We start from the raw sequence: 21,484 nt of genomic DNA, 5'->3' as shown, positions 1-21,484 counted from the left end.
GTTAGGGGTAGGGGATTAAGAGGCAGAAACTACTATATACAAAATAGATATGCAACAACGATATATTGTACAGCACAGGGAATTACAGTCATTATTTTATAATAACTTTAAATGGAGTATAATCTATGAAAACACTGAATCATTACACTGAAACTAATATAATATTGTAAGTCAACTATACTTCCATTTTAAAAAAAGAATCAGGGAGTTACATATTACTAAGAGGCCATGGGCCGTGTGAGTGCACTACACTACCAACGAGGAAAGAACTGGTAACAATAATCCCATTTAACACACTTTCTAAACAATCCTGAAAGGTAGGCATTTATAGGCTCTACTCTTTCTTGACAGCTGAGGAAATTGTGCCTCCAGAATTTGTCATTCATGCAGGTCAGACAGACAGTATGTTGCTCTAGCAGAAATAGAATTCAAATCTTCTGACTTCTATAGTTTCTACAGAGATGTAGTTTGCGGACATGTAACTAGCATGCATCTTTAATAATCACATCTCTTAATTATGCTCCCTTACAGGTATCAATTCTCTCCAACGAAGGCCAGACCCAACACTGCCTCATCTGTCAGCATGATCATAGTGACTATCATTTATCTGGGACCTTCTGCGGTGTTTTCACAAGATATTTTTACTATTACTACGCTAATAAATTATTTATGGTGGAAAACCTGAATCAGAAAACTCTGGCTACTTGAAAACAGACTTTATTAAAAACACCTCCTTTCCCCTCCAACATGTACCCTCCTCCCAAGGTACACACAGTTTCTTTGTCTACTCTGAGCCTTAAAGAGTCGGTGGGACAATGCTGATGGCTGCAGAGGAAGGGGTGTGGAAGAATCAAGGAATCAAGTGGAAGCTAATGATTGAGCATGCAGATTTTACTCTGCTGTGACCACTCTTTGCAATCTGATTGACACATGGAGCAGACTGTAAAGCATCATAACTAGACGTCATGAAGAACAAGAAGATACCCTGATGTCAGCAGCTTCCCGTATGTATTCACCTACTCATTGGACAAATAGTTATCTAAGGCCTACTTTAGGCCTTGCAAGGTGCTGGAGCTGGGATACCCCCAAAACAAGACGGTTGATCTCTCCTGGAGATTACATTCTGCAGAGGGTGGTAGCTTGTTACCAAAAAGCAAACAGGATAATTTCAGACTGTACTGCGGACTGTGAAGAAACTAGCCTTGTGACCCTGAGTAAGTCACTGGTTTAACCCTTCTCAGGGGCCCTCGGTGCCCTCATCTGGAAAACCATGGCTGCCACACTGGGCCCCCCCTCCCAGCCCCCCACCCCCGCGGTTTCAAGGATTAGGTTAATAAACTGAGGTCTGTGAGGGCCTCGGACTCCCGGGCATCGCCTCCTCACTGTGGATTTTTACCGAACTTCCTGAAGTCCCCATCAGTCGGGAGGAGGCTCATTCTGGGCCCCTCTCCCTCAATGATCACCAAAACTAGAACAAAACTCCTGGCTTGATTATTTTCCCAGGAGAGCCTAATAGCCCAGAGGATGCCGAACAGCAGGAAGGGGAAAGGGGCTTCGCGGTTCTTCGTAATAAAATCCCATTCCCCGGCGCCCTAGACCCGGGCCAGGCGCCAGCGCTGCTCGCTTAGGGTGCCCAGAGTGGGGTGGAGGACTGTCCCTGCTCTCCACTCCCACCGCGCGGGGACCAGCTGCCGCCTCGCCTCCTTCTCCTTCCTTTGCCACCTCGGAGACAAGCCTGACAGCAGACTCTTTTAACAGTTCTGGGGCAGGGTGAGGTGGGGGGCTGTCCCCCCGCCTCACTCCCGCCTTGCGGTGGGTCCCCTCCTTCGCCCAAGAGCGGGTCTAGGCAGCGGGAGAGGCCAAGGAGGCTGCCTCTACCCGGCTCCGGGCCGCGCTGTGCCGGGCCTCGGCTCCTCCAGGGGAGCTCTGGATCGCGGGGCTCTATTGTGACAACTCGGGGATGGGAAGGGTGCCGTCCTTTCTTCCCACCCACCGCCCCGCAGCGATCCAGACGCCACTCGGGCCTCCTCCTCCCTGCACCTCGCCAGGCCTGGAGCTGCAGGAGGACGGGGCGCAGTTAGTTTCCCGAGTGCCCGGCCCCGCTCTCGCGGCTGCAGAAGCTGCGCCCTGGGGGCGGGGTGGGAGCGCAGAAGGGCCGGGGGCGAAGGGGCAGCGCGAGCCCCGGCCCCGCGGCGCGGCTTCAAGTTTCCACCAGCGAGCGGTTGTGCAACAGCCAGAAGAGCAGGAGCCGAGCGCGCCTCGGAAAACAAGCCGAGCCTATAAACAAAGCCACGTGGCCTCCGGGCCGGGGGGGCCGGGCTAAGAGCAGGCGCCTCTTCCGGCAACAAAGAGCCGCGGCCAGCGGCCCGCGATAAATACGGCGGCCGGGACAGCAGCGCAGCACTCCAGCGAGCCCCGCGCGCCCGGCGACCCTCCACAGCGCCCCCCGCGAGCTTAGGTACCCCGCTCCGCACCCCCGATCCCGCAGCCCTCCACTCGGGTTCCCTGCAGCCGCTCCCTCACCGGCCCCGGCACCCCGAGCATCCGCCCAGGGCGGCGCGTCCCCGAGGCCGCCGGGCCAGTCCCGTCCAGCAGTCCGTCGCGTCCGTTGGCAGTGCCATGCCATTCCTCGGGCAGGACTGGCGGTCCCCCGGGCAGAGCTGGGTGAAGACGGCCGATGGCTGGAAGCGCTTCCTGGATGAAAAGAGCGGCAGCTTCGTGAGCGACCTCAGCAGGTGAGGGGATCGCCACTAATTTCAGCTGCGCAGAACGGACCCGGTTGGTCTCCGGGAGCGAGTCGGGTGACTGGGACGCAGGCCGGGCTGCAACAGGGTGAGGAGGGAGCCCCTGACCAGAAGGATGGAAGTGAATTGCCCGGGTTTCTGCAGAGGTCGCCAGAGCACGGGATTCGGGGTATTCGGTTTCTCTTATGGTTCAAGGTCAGCGTCTCCGAGTGGGCACGACTCTTTACAGAACCCCGTGTCCCTATGAGAATCTAACGACAAACGCGGATCTAGTCCCCAAACGCTAAAACTTAAAACACACTTCAGGGGTCCCCTGACTTAAAAGGACACCGGTGTCGCGCGGTTTGCGGGTCGGGGCGCCGGCGAGTGGGCTGCACAGCTTTCACCCTGGGGTGGCGGGGCTCCGAGCACAAGTCTGGAGACGGGATTGCACACGGGTCCCGTCCGGAGCACCTCCAGGCTCTTCCCACGCACAGGCGACCACAGAGTGGGCAGAGAGGATGAGTAACCAGGAAGGGACGGCCAGATGGTCCCTGGGGCACCAGCGCTTGCGGGCGGACTTGCGGAGCCATGGTAAGGACTCAGAGACAGAGCTGTGGAGGAGGGAAGGGAGGCGGGGTATAGATCCCACAAGCCTACTTCTGGGAGGACGGCGTCTTTGCACCTGTTTCCTCGGTGGCCCTTTCGGTGAGTTTTCTTTGTATAGTGAGTGCGTCCCCATTTCAAGTGATGCCTAATCACCTGCAGAAAGCCCACCTGGCTTGGGTGAGCCTCTGGCCTCAAGTTCCCCCTGAGCTCTGTCAGTCTGGTGGAGAATCCGAGGTCCACCGTGCCTGATGCCCCGCTTCGTTAATAACACAGGGAAGCAGAGACTAATGAGTGAGGTGGTCTGGAGTCCCTCGGTCACGATCTCCACAGATGGCTGCCGGATCGCTGCCATTTGGCCCGGAGGGGATCAGTGCAGACCGCTTACCCTTGGGTGCCTTTTTCCCGGACCTTTGCTGAAAACCACTACTCCACACCCCCGGCCCTTAAATTGACTTCAGCGGCGAGTTCTGTACCTGGGCCAGTTTCCTACTCAGATTTACCAGTGGTTGTTTGGCTGAGCCCCTGGCACTCAATTTCACGAAAACTATCAAGGAAAAATCATTATTGCCACGTCCTGACCTCCAGAGCCCCACACCTGTTTGTGATTTGTAAAGCATCACCTTTTGTCTTCCAATGGGGAAAAAATATTTAATCTTGTGGGTCTGCCAGGAGAGACAAGAGCACATTGACCTTTATGTTAAAGACACTTTGAAGCAGTCCCTGGGGAGTTTGGGGAGCACTATAAAGAAATCTTACTTACGGAAAACCAGATAATTTACAGGAAAATAAAAAGACCAACTGCTGTCACTAGACTCTTTTAAGGGTCTCCAGTTACCAATTGGGCCTACATTATTATCCCTAGACTGAAAGTTTCTTTTTATTTTAGTAGAGTAGAAACTTCCTTCCTTCCTTCCTTCCTCCTCATTCCTAAGAAATGAGGACCTAATATTTTAGTGCTTTATTTTTGTGTAACAGTTTGGATTCTTTCTAGGGAGGTGCAGTCATGATCTGCGGAGCTGTGTCACAGCAGCCCACCCAGCTGTAACTGTAGGGTGCTCCTCAGCGGGAAACAGACCATTGGGTTCGGCAGGAGGGGTTCAAAATGCAGAGCCTCTGGTTCCAATAAACATTCACACTGTGTCTGCTTCAGGAGATAAGTGGGTATCACTCTTATTTCCAAGTAAATAGTGGTGCCTCTCCCTCCACAGTAGGGGAGACCTGGAGAAGGTTTTACCTTACCACAAAAGTTTAACCCAGGCTGGAATCAGGTAGCTTCCCACCCCCTCTCCCCTTCTTGAACCTCCTTTCTCTCCTCCATTTTCAGGCTTTCTGAGCTAGAACTGTCACCACCAGCATCATCACAAAGGGGGATCGATATAGTGACCACCTGTGGCTCTTTGATGAGTCATTTGAGGAATCATTTGGTAGCTCCTAGCAAAGCAGCTGGCTGTTTGTTTGCAGAGTGTTTTTCTTCCCCCAGCAATTGTAAACAATCCCTTCCCTACTTAGCATGAGAAGTCTGCCAACTTCTTAAAAGCAGTTGGCCTTCTGAGACCTGGGTTTGTAGTCTCAAATATCCCCACTGTTTTCAGTCTTGGTGATGTTTCGCTGTGATGTCAGGTTTGGGCTGAGAGCCTGCCTACTCAGGTGAAGTTGAATGCCTCCCCTGTTAGGAGCAAACAAGGCAGGCCCTTTTGAAAGGGAGGCAGCGGGTGGATGTAAAACAGAGGCCTGCAGGGGCCTCATGCACTTACTCTGACTCCACCTACCATTCTGTGAGCTGCCTGAACAGGAGAGAGGGATGAGGGTACTGCAGCCCGGGGACCGTGTTTTTGTGTTGACCACAGTTTGTCTGCCTAGTGCACCTTCTCTGGACTCTGCTGGCCATTCTCTCTGTGGTCCAGGGCCCTGTCCTCCTCCAGCAGCAGAATGTTACAAAACCCCATCACAGCTAAGTGCCCTGAACTGAGATCATGGGAGGATTTCAGATAAGCTTCAAGCGGGGCCCCTTGTGAAAAAGTTGAAGCTACATAAGATGGAAGGGCAATGGCAAGTGTTACATTTGAGGGAAGAGTTCGGCATGAATTGGAGTGATCCAGCAAGGTTTCAAGGAAGTGATGCTTAAGCCACCTCCTGTGCAGTCTGCCTCACCAACAACCCCCAACCCTGCCCCAGGCCACCTCCAGGATGAGTAATCTAAGCTCCCTGAGCCTGGGCCATTCCTCCGCAAGCCTGCAGTTGAAAACTCCAATGTTGCTTTCCAGTACAGCTAAGGCTGAACCAGGAAGCAGGAAGTTTACTTCAGTGCGCTGGATGAGTTAGTGCATAAGCAAATAAAAATAATAGTTAAGATTTTATGAGTGTTTACTGTGTGCAAGGCACTGTTCTAAGAGCTACATACACTAGGCTGTTTGTTTTGCCAGAACAATCCGGTTACTAGCCATGTGAGCTTGACAAATTGGGTTTGTATTGGAGCAAATTAGCATAGAAACTCATTGGCCTTAATCTACAACTAAGCCCTTTGGGGTAGGCCACAGCTTTCTTAAATGGCCTGTTATTACAAATGAAATGAGAAATAGGGCTTTTTTTTTTTTTTTCCTTCCCTCCCTTTATCTCTGCTGCCAATGGGCTTATTTTGAAATCTTTCACTTTTTCTAAAGTTGTCTTTAAGTATCTTCGTACGTGTGTGATGACAGTACAGGGCTGGATGAGGTCTTTTTCTTATTCTAGGCCTGTGCCTATAAAAATCAAGATTAGTAAGAACTGACCAAAATATAGCGACTTTCTGGTTATCATTGAATTTAATGAAGAAAGCAGCCTCTTTAAATGGTTTTGCTTATTTGAAAAAAAAATATATATATGGTGGTTCCTAAATGGTGGTGGCTTTTCTTGTTCAAAATTTCAGTTGTAATTTTCCATTGGCTTTGCATTTCCTTGAAATGGACATAATTGAGCTCTCAAAATAGCCTCTAACTGAAATATATTATTGCTTAAAAGAAACATATAAGCAGGCAACACAAATAAACCCCATAGCCCTTCCTTCCAGGCCCTACCTCTGAAGTCCAAAACCTGTTGTCTAAGTGAAAAGTGCAAGGGTTTCTCTTTGGTTAAAGCTTTCCTACATTCTCCAGTGGGAGAGCATCATCAATTATGTCAAATTCTTCTTAAACTAGCTTTGGGAATGAGTCACTTGGGCTTAAAGCAGGTTATTGTTGTTTCTGTGAGGAAAGCAAGTGCTCAAATTCCTTTGAGGAATGTTTTTAGTTAGAAAAGAATAAGATGAAATATAAATATTTAACATTGCTAAGGAATGGTCACAATCTATGGCCCAGGCTCCGAAAACGTTCTGCTAAACCTTAAATGTGTGGTTGAGAGTAAGGCAGCTTCATTTTATGGTTCTCTCTGTGTGGAACTCGGGCTGTAGGCATTTGTTCACGGTGCATGTGCGAGTTTCCTTGAAAAATAAGGCTTCGTGTGGTATTTTTACACAACATGGCCTCACTTTGTTTTCTAAAGCTGTTCTCAGCTTTGGTACATCATGGACCAACCAAGTGACTTTCCATCTTTCTCCCTTCTCCTCAGCATTGATTGAAATTTCTTAAATTAGCTCTAAGGGTTCAGAGTTCCGCCCTCCCTTTCTTCTGCCCCTCTTTTCCTGCTGACCGTGGTGCAAGTCAACTGACTGGTCGGTGGTTTTGTGCCTCTGTAGCTGTGCAAGCAGACACACACACACTCACGTGTGACACAAAGCTGGACCCAAAACGTTCACCCGGGGCTCACTTAAGAAAGTGCCTCTAAGAGAGCGCATTTCCGGAGTCATCGCTCTGAAACCTAAAAATATCCTGTTTCCCTCAATGAAAAGGAGAAGGCTAGTGATATTAGGAAACTCATTAAATGATATTAAGCATGGCCTTCTGAGGGAAGATGAACAAATGACTGATTATCTATCAGGCCTATCCCTATGGGTCCAGAAACACTGAGTATATTGTTGGTAATGTCACGTGTAAGCATGTTAGTAAGATACTTATTGTACTTATTGAAGTGCTACTGGAGAGACCACTGTAGCAACAGGATACTGGAAATTGTTTCAACCCCTCTTTTCTCTTTGCTATAATATCCATACAATGGAGAAGTGCAGGTGTACCTCATCTTATCCAACAGATGTAGGTCCAAAAAAGACCTACATTAATTAAATTAAATCATATTTTAAATTCAGCAGAAGAACTCAGAAAATTAAGGGCCTCTAATATATGGCTGATGTAAGGGGAAACAAACCCTAATTGATGTTTTCACTGGTTGGCATTATAAATCCTGCCTGGCGCACGCATGCCCCACGAGGGTTGGGGGGATCGGGGAACCTATCTTCTCATCGTACCTCAGTATTTCTCCTGCGTTCCTTCTGTGGAAGCTCTTCAGAGATTTACTCTGAAATCCCATTGCATAATAGAATAGAACTCAGTCAGCCCCCCAAATGACAGCTCAGCTCAGCTTACTGAAGGAAATATGCCCGTGACCCAAGCTGAACCTACACATCTTTAATGACCTATGGATTGGCCAGTTCTGTCTTTTCAGCTCTTATAAATGTCTGAGTTGTAAATACAGCTTGTTTCATTTAGGACTCAAGGTCTTCACCTCACAGCATGATGCCTAGTGTTAGTCAAGGAATTATATAAAGCCTAAACAACCAGTACTATACACTAAACGTCTCCTAGAAATGCAGTCTGTAAGTCAGATTTTTGTAAATGTTTTAAAGACACAAGGGGAGCATGCTAGTTGAAAGCAGCTTGGGTACACTTTAAATAAGTGAATTGTGTGGTATGTGAATTGTATCTCCATAAAGAGTGTTTTTTAAAAAGCAGCTTGGGGTGGATGTTTTTGCAAAATGAAAGTATTGTGTATTATAGTGATACCAGTAACCATTCCTCTCCCTCCCTCCCTCCCTCCCTCCCCATCCATTCATCATTTTTGCTTAAAATAATGTTGTTGTACCCTGCATGGCTCCTAAAGAGTGCAGGGCTGTGTGTCAAATACAATGGCAGACACTGTTGGGAATTCAAAAGAAGCAGAAGCCCCCGTCCCTGCCTTCCACAGAGATGTGGCACTATTTCATCCCCGAAGAGGGAAGACTGGGCCCGTACAGACTTCTTTTGAGTGATTATTTTATTGTTTTGTTTGAGGAGCATGTATGTTTGTGTTTTATAACACAGTAAGCTATTTATAGAAACAGCTCATGTTAAAGTATAGTTGTTACAGCTCATCCCCTCTTGTCTGTTATTCCTAGTTACTGCAGCAAGGAAGTATACAATAAGGAGAATCTTTTCAACAGCCTGAACTATGATGTTGCAGCCAAGAAGAGAAAGAAGGACATGCTGAATAGCAAAACCAAAACTCAATGTAAGCCGTTTGTTGTGAACTTGAGAAGAAAGCTGTTTGAAGATCATTATGATTGGGTTTTGGCAGGGGAACAAATCACACCTCACATGTTTGGCATCCGCTTCCATGTTGACTGTGTCATTCACAGAGGTTACCCGGATCTTTGCACTCAGAAACCTGGCTGTGCATTTTATGCGTGAGATTAATGTATTCTTTACAGTCATGTTTATAAGTCAGTTGCTAGTTGGGGTGTTTTTTCCCTGCTTGTCACTTATATTTGACAAGGTTAATTTAGTTATAATTCAGTGGTATGGTCAGCTGAACCAGTGCCAGTGTGTGCTTTCATTTAGAACTGTGTTTTGAGGCTTTGAACATAGATTTGTTTCTCCCTCTTCCCTTGTATAAATACTAATAACATTTCTAGATGCTGGATGTAAGTGTGAACAGAGAGTATAAAGTTCTATTAATAAGCAGGAATTACGGATCTTTAGTTTATTCCATCCGTACTGCATGGTTTCTTCATATTATCTGTTTTATTTCTACTTTTTATGGACTTGTTTAACTTGTAAGCTTGGCATTTAACACAGACTCGTACTTGGGTATTAGATTTTTTTCTTGAATTTGAAGCTCTGGTATACTCAATCTGAGTATCAAAGACGAAATGCTTCTGACAAAGTAAATTACAACTCCAGTATTTATACACTGCAGAAGTTAGGCATTTGCCTCCCCTTAGATTGTCAGTAGAGTCTTTGTACTTTTTTGTCAAAACTTTTTTACACTTTGGAATAAATGAAAACGAAACACGTTTAAAATCTTGGGCATGTTATAAATTTTAAAGCTGTGGGGTCTGGGGTTGTTTTTATTTTGTCTTTGTAGATTTCCACCAAGAGAAATGGATCTATGTTCACAAAGGAAGTACTAAAGAGGTGAGCACCCATCTGTTTATTAAGGAGCGGGCTCAGCTTTCTGCCTCCCCTGACAGGGGAGGGGCGAGCCCGGGACAGTACTTCACATCACGACTGTCTTCTTGGATGTGGGTGGCGGAGGCCTGCAGCCCACTACCTAGCCAGCCATCAGAGTTTGGGGCTACAGAGAGAGCTGCAAAAGTCACTAGGTGGGCTCCCCAGTCATTCAGTGAGATGATGTATGTAGAAATGCTTTATAAACATTAATATTCCCATCTCAAACACACTATTATAAAGCTCTAGCCTTTCCCTCAGGACAGTGCCTCCCTTTTGTTCTAAGATCTCTTTTAGACTTCAACTCAATTCATTTTAGCCCTGGAAGGGTTAATCACTAAATACCGGAGACGTTTTCGTGCCCACCCAGTGTGAGGCTGCACGAGCTAGATGCAGAAGAGAAGAAGACACTGTAATATCTAACTTTGCATGGCACTTTGTAAAACCCTTTTATGTACATTTTCCCTCTGCGCAGGCATTTGCTCAGATAACTAGGATACAGGCAGTATGACAGATTGATAGAATTTCTATTGCTGTCAGGGACCTTGGAGAACATCTAGTCCGCCCTGTGACTTGAGGCCCTGAGAGGGCCAGGGATACACCCGAGACCACCCAGGTACTAGAAGCAGAGCTGGGACTCTCCACACCCAGTGCCTTGTGTGTTCACAGAGAAAAGACCAAAACTTCTTCGGCTTCTTCATGAAGCCTTAAAAACGCTTCTGATGATCACAGAGAGAAAAGCACCAGAGATGTGGCAGACAGAGTTGACACACATGGGGCTAATTCTTCCCCCAGGAGTACGTTACAGTCACCAACACACATCACATACCCAGCTCCCAGCCTTTCCTTGACAGGCAAGTACAAGCGCGTGCAGAGAACAAGGGCCCAAATGGTACACGTCACGACTTTAGTCACTGACTAAAGCAGCTGCCGGATGTACTTACCCATCTTTGTGGCTCATGGTGGGGCAGGGCACCAGGGGCCCGGGGGCCCAGAAAGGGCTGATCATGGCACAGGAAAGCAGCAGATGGCCATAGGTTACCTAACACAGCCACCAAGCTTGTCAGCAGAGTCCAGGCAGATTTTTCTGGAAAATGATCTCTGCACCCCCTGTTTTCACATTCAGCGCCATGGATATTGCACTCTGGGGGAAGCCTTCAACAGGCTGGACTTCTCGACTGCCATTCTGGATTCCAGAAGATTTAACTACGTCGTACGGGTAAGTCTCTGTAAATTATCCAGACTCTCAAGTTGAATTGTCTTTTCAGGTTGTCTTGAAGTAGTTCCCCAGCCCACCAAAAAAGAAAAACCAAAAAACAAAACAAAAAAACCCCACTTTTTAGGACTGTGGGGATTTTAAGGAAAGCAGAAAATGGATTCCTCAACCCCTCCTTCCCCCGATGTACTTCAGGTTCCTTTATGGATACTGAGATCCACATAGGATGGATCCATCCGTATGGATGTCCCTGAGATTGGCCCCCTCAGACAGGGGCTGCCGTAATACCTCACGTGAGCCACAGTGCAGGCAGCACAGGCTCTGGCAGTAAGATCAGCAACAGAGAATTCAGCAGAAAGCAAGTTGTAAAGCACCTTGGCTTGTTTTAAAAACTTTGTGCACCTCTCATTGCTCTCCCTGTCCTTCTTGCCCGGCTTTAGCTGACTCTAGGTGACCCTAAGGCATTCTTGGTTTAAGCCTCAAAACTGGATGAGTTCAAAGCACCCCAGAACTTCTTCCTCCTGACTCCCTTCCCCCACCCCCATGTAGTAACAATATTCAGTCCCAGGTTCACTTAAAGCTTGAAACTACCTGTTTGGCTCAGTTGCTTCCCATTTTAAACCCTATGTTGGAAAAAAATAAATTTTTAATGAGCTTTAGCAAAATATTAATGATGAAGGTAGTAAAGCAAGGAAGTCTAACCATGACCTTCAAGTCACTGATTCTTTTTAGTTGGTTGGTGGTTGTTTTTCCCCCTAAGCTCCCTTGTATGTTTTTGTCAGTGGTTCCACCTGGGGTGGGGGGGTAGCAGCTGTTTGGGTTTTAGGATCAGAAGTAGGAGGGAATTTACCCACTGTGGGTATTAGTTGGTTGGGTTTTTATTTTCTTTTTCCTGCGTCGTGCTTCTCGGTGCCGTGTCATTGAGTCAGATGATTGCAAAGGCTCAGCCAGAGCAATGACATTCAAGCCCCCCTGAGGCCTGGATCATTCACCTGTCATCTGGGCAGATGCAGGGCTGGCCGTCCCAACTGACCTGATAAAAAACCCAGGCATCTTGTAGGTTAGAAGCTCTGAGCTGAACCCATGACCAGACCTGTCTAGTCTTTAGCTGAGCCCTTATTCCAGTCCAAAAGGGATGAAAGTAAGAGACCTTCTTGATGAAATGTTCATGTCATTTCATCAAGACTCTGCCGCTTCTGGGAGGTCACTGTGGCCGGCAACCCAGTGCGGGCTGGTTGGAGTCGAGCCCGGGAAGATCTGGAAACTTGTTGCTAAGACTATGAATAGTTTCCATCCTCTAGGTGTTAGAGGAAGACACCCAGATCTGATGTCTTGATTCCAAACTGATCAGCATGTGGTCAGTTTTAAGACGGTTCTCCTTCCTACCTGTTCTCCTTCTCACGAGAAATAAACCAAAGGAATAAGGATTCAAATAGTGAAAATCTGTTTCCTGCAATTATGTGCACTAACACTTTTTAGCCTTCCATTAACCCTGTAAACTGTAGGTACTTTTATCATCGCTGTTTACATAAACAGAGGTACAGTGAGGTAAAAATGACCTGTCCGAGGTCACGAAGCTACAGAAGGGAAGAAAGCCGGATCTGAAACCTGGGCAGTCTAAAGTCCACACTTTTGAGCTGCTACAATGAGTTCCATACAAGCAGAGGATTGAAAGTAAAATGGCCTGAGGTCAGATCCCAGCTCCACGGCTTTCACGCTGTTTCAGCCTCTCCAACACTCAACGATCCCGGGTGTAGTAAGAAGGACTTAAAATAACCTAACTTCACAGGTTATCTGTGAAACTCGGTAACATATATGGAAATACTCTGCAGACCAGAATATGTTATTCAAAGTCAGCTACTAATACTTATTATTACCTACTTATCAAAATTATTGTTTATTCTCCCTGAAAAGTCTTTTCAATTTGGTTGATAAAAAATGTTTTTCTACTTAAAAAAAAGAAAAACTACCTGGGGGGAATCATGCCCTTTGCCCTTGATTAAAACTCAGCATAGAGGACTTGAGTCTGACAGTGTCTGACTGTAAAATACATCCTGAGCACATTCTCCTAACCTTTAAGTTAAACTACTGAATGCTTTCAGTTATTAGGTTCAGAAAGAGGGGGGAATATTTCCATTTTGGAAAGAACAATCTTTTTTTCCCCTTCACTGTTAAGAGTCCTCTGTAATTTGAGAAATGTCATTTTTATAAAGAGCTTAAAACATTTTAATGATAGGCACCACGTTTTGAGGGTTTTCTTCTAAGGAACTTAAGACACTTCTCAAATATTCTTTTTATCCTTAAACCAACTTTGCAAAGTAGCTTGCCAGTATGTTATCCTCATCTTACTACTTCAGCTTAATGGTTTTTTAATACTACAATTATTCCTCAGTCCCAGTAAGAAACCGAACCAACTTTGAAGCCTTAAAATCTGTTTAACCTCTTTAAAGACAAAGTACATTTTTAAAAAAGGTGTCATGTTCATGCTAGCTGTCAATGTTAATAAAAAAGACATGTAGAGGGAATAAAAGGGATAGCCAACACTCCTATCTCAGTGTTATGATGTTTTATCAGCATGAAAATTTTGTGGAACTTTTGGAATCAAAATTTGAATATAAATTGGAGAGGTTTTTATACAGCATTTGTACCTTTTTAAAATTGGCTTCAGGCTACACTCATTGCCTCTACCTGCTTCTCTACACACTTCCAATGGCTTAAACATAGTTTTAACTGGGTTTTAAAGATGATTTTAAATCTTTAAAAGCAGTAACTTGGGGCTTCCCTGGTGGTCCAGTGGTTAAGAATCCGCCTTCCAATGCAGGGGATGTGGGTTCGATCCCTGGTTGGGGAACTAGAATCCCACATGCCGCGGGGCAACTAAGCCTTTGCGCCACAACTAGAGAGAAGCCTGCAATGTGATGTACAGCCCGCGCACCACAACAAAGACCTGATGCAGCCAAAATAAATAAATTAAAAAAAAAAAAAGCTAAAAGCAGTAACTTGTGAAAGGCCATTTTTAAAAAATGGGTTTACACCGTGCCTCAGGACCAGCACATTTTGGAAAGTTCCCTGGGGAGCCAGCGAGGATTCCAGGGGCTGGGCCAGTGGTGGGGTTAGAACCGTAGCCACAAGAAAGCAAGTGCTGACTAACCCACCCAGGGCACAGAGAGGCCAGTGGAGAGAGTGGGTCTCCAGTAAACACATCAGAATCACATCTGCACATGAGAATCACCTGTGAAGCTTGCTCCTCTAAGGAAGCCCACCTCTAGAGCACCCAAGTTCATTAGTTGAAGGTGGTGCCCAGGCACTGCTACTTAAATTTATCCACCAGGTGATCCCAGTGTGTTTTCAAGTTTGTAAACCAGCTCAGAAACTACTTGGGAGCCCAAATGTTAGATTTTGCATAATGAGTTTTTTTTTTTTTAATTAATTTATTTATTTGTCCTCGTTGCTGCGCTCGGGCTTTCTCTAGTTGCGGCGAGCGGGGGCTACTCTTCATTGCGGTGCACGGGCTTCTCATTGCGGTGGCTTCTCTTGTTGTGGAGCACGGGCTCTAGGCGTGTGGGCTCAGCAGTTGTGGCACACGGGCTCAGTAGTTGTGGCACACGGGTTTAGTTGCTCTGCAGCATGTGGGATCTTCCTGGACCAGGGATTGAACCTGTGTCCCCTGCATTGGCAGGCAGACTCCCAACCTCTGTGCCAACAGGGAAGTCCCGCATAATGAGTTTTTAAACAAGGCACACGGAGGCACAAGTGCAAGAGAGGGCTTTAACGCTTTAATGCCAGAATGCTCTTTGATCTGGTCCTCCCAGCTCTCTCTATGGGATGAGAATGTGGCCAAGTACATGGTAACTGCAGATGCTGTCTTCAGACCAGGAAGAACCTTGAATAGCGGTTTCCTGACCTGAATGAAGTGACCCCTGTGCGCGTCAGATCAGGAAGGACAAACAGACGTTTGCAACCCCACTCTCTCTGTCCCTCTGCAGCAAAGAAGAACATCCACAACCTCAACCAGTAGTGCGCATTTTTATGTTTTTCTGCATTGCCACCCTAAGTCCATTTGAATGTTTCCAGCAAGTTACTGCATTCCTACCGCCCCTAAAAGTCTTTTCCAAAAACATGTTTTAGTTTAAGTTGACTGGTGGTTTGGCAAATGAGAGGCTGAAATATGGCATGATGACTCAAATTCAAACCCAATGCCTTAAATTAAGGGCGTGCTGTTGCCAAGCCCCTGGTGGGTTGTGATGTGTATGGGCAGCCTGGCCCCTTCACCAGGTCCCTCTGCTGCAGTGACCTGGGATTAATTTGGTGCTGCACAGCCTTCCTCTGATGGACGGCGGCCCCTGCCACCTCGGTCTTAAAACTGGTGGATATCTTCTTCCATAGAGACTAAGAAGTTGGGGTGGAGGGAAGGCTGCCAGCCATTCCAATGGCAACAAAATCAAAAGAACAGGGCGCACGCCCGTTTGAAAGTGATTGGCAGCAATGGTGGGGAATTGTGAGAACTCACTGTGGGGTATTAACGGTGAGGGCCCCAAGCAGGGCCCTAAAATGAATGCTGCTTAGGCTGCTAGTGATTTTACCGAAGAAACGCTGCAGCTCTTGGAATTCCGAGCCTTCCCGGTCACACTAAGCCTTTAGGCAAGCAGCAGATCCTGCAACTTCTGGGTGCCCACAGAAGTGGGGGACACTCACAGACCTTGAGGGTATGACCACAGGATTAGGGGAGTGCATGCAGAAGTAGGGGGTACCCCCCCAAAAACGGAGGAAGGCTGAGAGACCAGAATAGTGGTATTTTTGACCACGGACACCTGACAGTACATTAATAGTTCAAGCATGTATTCTCAATTTATGTATATTCATAAAGTCATTTGTAAATCATATACCTATAAAAAGTGCTAATAATGGTACCTACCCCATCGTGTTGCTATAGAATTAAACTGAGTTTAAGCACATGAAATGCTTTTAGACAGTGCCTGGTATATGGTGAGCATCAGTTGTTGCTGTAACTATTGTCATCTTTAGGGTCCTAATTACAGGAATTAGAAAATATATGAAAATAGACATTAAAGATGAAATAAAATATAGAGATTGATTATTTTACGACTTTTCTACCTGATTTTCTTTCCCATCTGACTTCGGAGACCAGAAGATCAAAAATGTGCCCATTTTGTATACATTTTTTTCTTGAGGATTCAGAATTTAAATATATCCCACCATGAGCCCAGAAATATATTGTATACTAAAACTCTAGCTAGTTTCCAGGCTAAGTCAGGTGCTTATTATACAGGGGATATGCTAAATTGGATAGGTGAGCTGCGTTTTAATTGCCAATTCAGCAGACTTTTTTCCCATCCAAGGAGGGATGGTCCTGAGAGCATGTGACATTGCTGTAAGTTGCTGTGGTTGAGGGTGAGACAGAGGTTTAAGTATCTGTGAGCTAGGACCCGAAGGCCCCTCGAGTCTTCTAAAAGAAGGGCTTTCCAAAGGCAAGGAGGAGACAACATCCTCTGCTAGGTCCCCATTCATCAATACTGCTTCAGGTGAATGTGTTCAAATCCCTAAGCAGGTGTTTTCTATATTAAGTCCATACCATATACCTAGTGTTGCCACAGTCACTTGAGAATCAACTAAGACCTGGCCTCTGCTGGTCAGGAGTTTCTGGGCTACTCTGGGAGACAAGGTACAAGGTACTGCAGTAGCAAATTGGGTTTGGTCCTGTCTAGGAAAATGGAAGCAGCAGCACTGGAGGCAGCTTCTTGGAAGAGGGAGAACCTGAGATTCTCCTTCCTTGAAGGATGGCCAGGATTTGGCCAGGTGGAGAGGCAGGTAGAAGGCTTTGCAGGGACAAATGGCGTGAGCAGAAACCTGCAGCTGGAAAGAAGAGAAGTGGAGGGGAGTGACGGTGGGCCAGGGGCCAAGGGCAATGTGACATCCAGCCTTGTAGAAGCGTAGGGTGGGGGTAAGGAGGCTACAGCAGACAGGGAGCCCAATTTAAGCAGCCTCCTTGAGGCAGACAGACCTGCTCAGATCAATGCGACAGGGAACAGGGCATCATTCTAAGTTCAGAATTTTCTGGGATGGATGGAAGACAGAGGCAAGTTGTTCTCGGCTAAGAATACAATTAATCTGTGTAAACTTGGCCCACAGTTAGAGGGATGTTTCACTCTCAAATAATATTTACCCAATCTTGACATGCCTGGAGGTTATTAATGTAGCAGAAATGTTCCCTCTTCCAGCCTGTCAGTGTTCAGGCTCAAAGACAGGACAAAACTTTCCAGGTTTTAATCTGTGTTATCCATTGAGTAAATAAGGGTCTTGGAAGTATGTGGCACTCAGTGCAGGCAGAAGCACTGTCTGATGTAACCAAAGGTTTATTGCAAAAGACATAATTTTCCTATGGGCACCCGTCTGGCATACCGAGCGTGTGAGAAATGGTAGGGGCTTCTTGAAGTTTTTTCCTACCTTTGATAATCCTATGGTTTGTTTTCTAATCAGACATATACCTTAAACTGCAGAGCTCACTCTCATAGGAGACAGAAGAATTAGGGATAAGTTACATTCTTAACAATATTCTATGCAAGATAGAGTATGCTTGGGCAACAGCTGCATGGGTAACCTTGAACTAACAGGGAGAGTAGCTGCTGTTTTTGTTGATGCTTCTGAAGCCCCAATTGCTTCGTGTCCCTTTAAATCTCTTTAAATATGTGTGTGTGTGGATGTGTGTATATATATCTACATATATATAGATAGATATAAATATATGTATTTGTTAAGTGCCTGCCGTGTGCCAGGTTACGGCAGAGTGGTAAACAAGATGACCCCTTCTGTCTTGAGGTTTCTATCCCAATTATACAGTCAGCAAGCAAGTAAACAAGACCATTTCAGACATGTATAAATGAAACAGTGAAGGACACTGAAACCATGGTAAGATCTAGGATGGTCCGCAAAGGGCTCTCTGAGCTCTGAACAGGTGACATGTGAACTGAGGCCTGAGGGGTGGGATGGAGCTGGCATGTGAAGACGTGGCAGGACCAAGGCTGGGAGGTGGGAATGAGCTGAGCCTGCTCAGGGAACCAAAGGCGGGCTGTGTGGACAGAGCAGAGCGAGGGAAGCGCTGGGCAAGGTGAAGCTGGACGAGGGGCGAAGGCCAGGTCAGGGAGGACCTTGCCAGTTACGGTAAGGAGTCCGGATTTTTTTTCTAAGGGCAAAGGGAAGCCATTTGAGGGTTTCAAGCAGAGAAGTGACGTGAGCTAATTTATTTTTAAAAGTCTGAATGCTGTGATGAACCGAAGGGAAGAGATGACACGAAACGCTCATTTTCTGCGGGCGAAGTGAGATAGGAGGGCAATCTCCTCTCCCCGTTCATCTTCCGCACACCACCTTAAGCTGAGGTTGATATGCCTCCGAGACTGACTATAGGATATTGCAACGAGACTTTTCTTCTACTCAGTATGTCTAAGGCTAGCACAAGCCAAAGCTGAAGGGCAGGATGTGGTTTCAGCATGCGGCAACCACCAGCCCTTCCTCCCGTGGCCCAGAACCGGTCCTGTTACGGCACAGCTAGTCACTGTGGATCGGGTCCTGCTGGATCCCCAGGCGGCCCCCACGGTAATGATAGCCTGGAATCCAGGAGGAGCTGAGAACCCTCTTCTCCAACGCCTAGCCCAGTCCCCCACCCCGCCTCTCCTTAAACACAGACACAAATTACTGGCACCTGGGCTAAAATTTGCCCAGCAGAAAACAGCCATTGTCAAACAATCCATTTTCCTCTGCTTTTTCTCGTGTGGCTAGAGGCAAAGAATCCAACTGGCTCAGTCATCTTGGTAAATAAATTGCTAAATACAGCCCTACTCCCCCTAGGCACACAGCTCTCTTGACACAGAAGAAAAATTAATAAATTCTGTCTTCTTTACCACTAGTTCCACACGATACTGGTTCTGGGTCTGTAGAGTTATTGTGATGTGGAAAGTAGACCTAAATGATTTACCCAAAGCAATTGCCTCATCCTAAATGCGTTATTAACCCTGTCTGGGTATTATTTCTCCCTTAATGTGAAAAGCTGATTACCGGTCCCAGTGTAGTACTGATATAAGAGTGTGGACTCTTATATCAGACTCTTTCCTAGAACATAACACACTACATGGTATTGCTACTATTTTTAGAGTAAAGTTTCAACCTAGATGCAAATTTGATTGGCCTTGACAAACTGAAGTCCTTAAACTGTCAAAATACATGTTCTCCGTTAGACATATCTGGGTCCAAGTCCTGGCTCCACCACTTGCTACTGCTCTATGTCTTCAGGTGAGCTGCTTAACTTCTCTGAGCCACAAAATCCTCTTTTGACTAGTGGAGAACCCACTTCAGTGGGTTGCCTCTGAAGATTGAACAAGATGACACATGTAAAATGCGTAGCATGTAGTAAACACCCATTATTGTTAGCAAAATAAGACTTCATGGTAGATGCAACTATGTAAGCCACATAATGTATCAACATTAACTTTTATCAGCAGACAGGGAGCTACTAAATATATCAGAAACGTAATAAAAATGACAGAGAGGAATATGAAAATTTGAAAGCATTTAAGCATTTGCTTGACAATACATAAAACTGAAATACAGGGATTCTAAAGGTCTCTAAACCAGCTGTACTTTACCCTACTATTCACCATGCCTTCCCTGGCAGTACTTCTACCTAGTAATAGTCTCTGTACTATGATAAAAATGAATGATAATAATTTATTGAGTATATTCTTGCTATCAGGCACTGTTCTGAGTACTTTATGAATGCATTTAATCTTCACAGCAAAGCAGGTACTATTAGCATGTATGTTTTACAGATGGGGAAACTGAGGCAGGCAGCTTGGCTCTGGAGCCCTCACTCTTGAACCCTATCATACACACACACACACACACACACACACACACACACACACACACAAAATCAGAAATTGACAAATTATGGACCAAGGGCCAAATCTGCCCCCCATGCCTGTTTTTGTAAATAAAGTTTTATTGGAACACAGCCACACTTATTCATTTACATACTGTCCAAGGCTGCTTTTGTACTACAGTTGCTGAGTTAATTAGTTGCAACAGAGACCTTATGACCTCCAAAGGTTAAAATATTTACTATCTAGCCCTTTACAGAAAAAGCTTTACAGAAAAGATAACCCTTGCTATCCACTTTAAACTTCACTAAAAGATTGTGGTTTGGAAGGGGAAGAAATAATACCTTATAATAATCATGCCTTGTATTTGGTACTTACAGTGGGTTTTTACATACTGATCTCATTTAATTCTCATAACCACCCTGTGAAGTAGGTAGTCTTTTTTAATTTCCACTTTAGAAATGAAGAAACTGGGGTTCTGGGAGGTTAAATGACTTACACCACAGACTAGATGGTAAACTCCGTGAGTCTAGGGATCGTGTGTCTTTATCCGCATCACCTACCACAACACTAGGATAGAATGGGCATGCAGAAAATACTTGCTAAGTGAATGACAACTGTAAAGGTCACCCAGCTAGAGCATCCAGGTCTCCTCCTATTCTGGGGTTCTCTCTCCTCACCCCAAGGCTGCCAGACAGTGAAAAGAAGGACTTTCTCTTGACACCGGAATAAACAGAAGGTGGTTGACGTGTCATTCTCCTGACAGTTGATCGATTTTTGCTTCTGTATCTTTCTCTTCCTTAGTCAAAAATCATCTCAGTCAGACCAAAGGGCTTTTTTGTTTCCCCTCAAATGCATAGTCACAGCCTTGAGAGTTTTTGTGTCCTTGTGATTGGTGCATTTTTAGACAAGATTGAAACTGACGCCCTCATGAGATGGTAGTCACATGAAATGGGGGTTTTGGATGGATTTCAGGCAGAGCTCTGCCCGCCCTCCTCCCACCCCATGATGAGTCACTGCCCTTCCCAGAGCAGACTCAAGACTTTTGTTTTCTTTCATCTTGCTTTGTGCTGGTCATGTGAGGCTCAGGGTATTAATAGACCCTGGGCTTGGCCTTCTGAATCTTGTTGTTGGTCAAGGAGATAAATGAACGGTTTGGCCAGTCCCTTTGTGCCATTTTTCACTCCTCTCTTGACTGTCACGCGCTGGTTGGTGACAGAGCTGAACTGGAAAGGCAGAGGACAACCCGTCTGGTCACCGCCTGTGGACGTGGCCTCTGCTGATGTTTTGACTTCTTGCCTCTCTTTGTGGGCATTTGGTCAGTTCCTGACGTCCAGCCTTGGATCACCAGTACTAATCTTAAAAACCAGCCTCAGTCTTTCTTTGCCACCTTCCCCCAGCCTGATGACAGCATCTCTCCCTGTGTGTGAGAGAGATACATAAGCCAGGCAGGAAAAGATTTGGGGTCTTTTTTTTTTTTTTTTTTAACTCAGAGTAAAATTATGTTCAGGAAATTAAAAGTCTGTCCGTGGTTTGACAGGCTCCTAAGGGGCTCCATGGGGACAAATAAACAAATGCCTTAGAAGCAGAGGTTCTTTAAATTGCCTGGGGCTTTGATCCAAAAGTTTCAGTTCTTCTCTGCAGCCCAGTTTTTAAAATGTCACTTTGCTAGTTCCCTCAGCCTTGATTCCAGCACCCAGCACAGTGTCATAC

At 46.0% G+C, this 21,484-nt stretch overlaps 1 protein-coding gene and 1 long non-coding RNA gene across 3 annotated transcripts in view; both read left to right on the top strand.

The window, feature by feature from the left end:
• Positions 1-708: 708 nt before the first annotated feature.
• FBXO32 (F-box protein 32) overlaps positions 709-21,484 on the top strand; it is a 34,581-nt gene continuing 13,805 nt past the window's right edge. For both annotated transcript variants that reach the window (XM_067017451.1, XM_059042802.2), the window contains exons 1-4: positions 709-2,735; positions 8,614-8,726; positions 9,582-9,631; positions 10,791-10,883. In XM_067017451.1, coding sequence (XP_066873552.1) covers positions 2,620-2,735; positions 8,614-8,726; positions 9,582-9,631; positions 10,791-10,883 — 372 coding nt within the window. In that variant the 5' untranslated portion in view covers positions 709-2,619. The remainder of the gene's footprint in view (positions 2,736-8,613; positions 8,727-9,581; positions 9,632-10,790; positions 10,884-21,484) is intronic.
• Positions 2,742-5,682, top strand: LOC136792899 (uncharacterized). Its single transcript, XR_010837491.1, has 2 exons — positions 2,742-3,431; positions 4,324-5,682. It is a non-coding gene; the product is annotated as an uncharacterized lncRNA (long non-coding RNA).

Source organism: Kogia breviceps, chromosome 17 (genome assembly GCF_026419965.1).
Source record: "Kogia breviceps isolate mKogBre1 chromosome 17, mKogBre1 haplotype 1, whole genome shotgun sequence".
Classification (NCBI taxonomy): domain Eukaryota; kingdom Metazoa; phylum Chordata; class Mammalia; order Artiodactyla; family Physeteridae; genus Kogia; species Kogia breviceps.
This window is presented reverse-complemented; position numbering and strand designations above follow the sequence as displayed.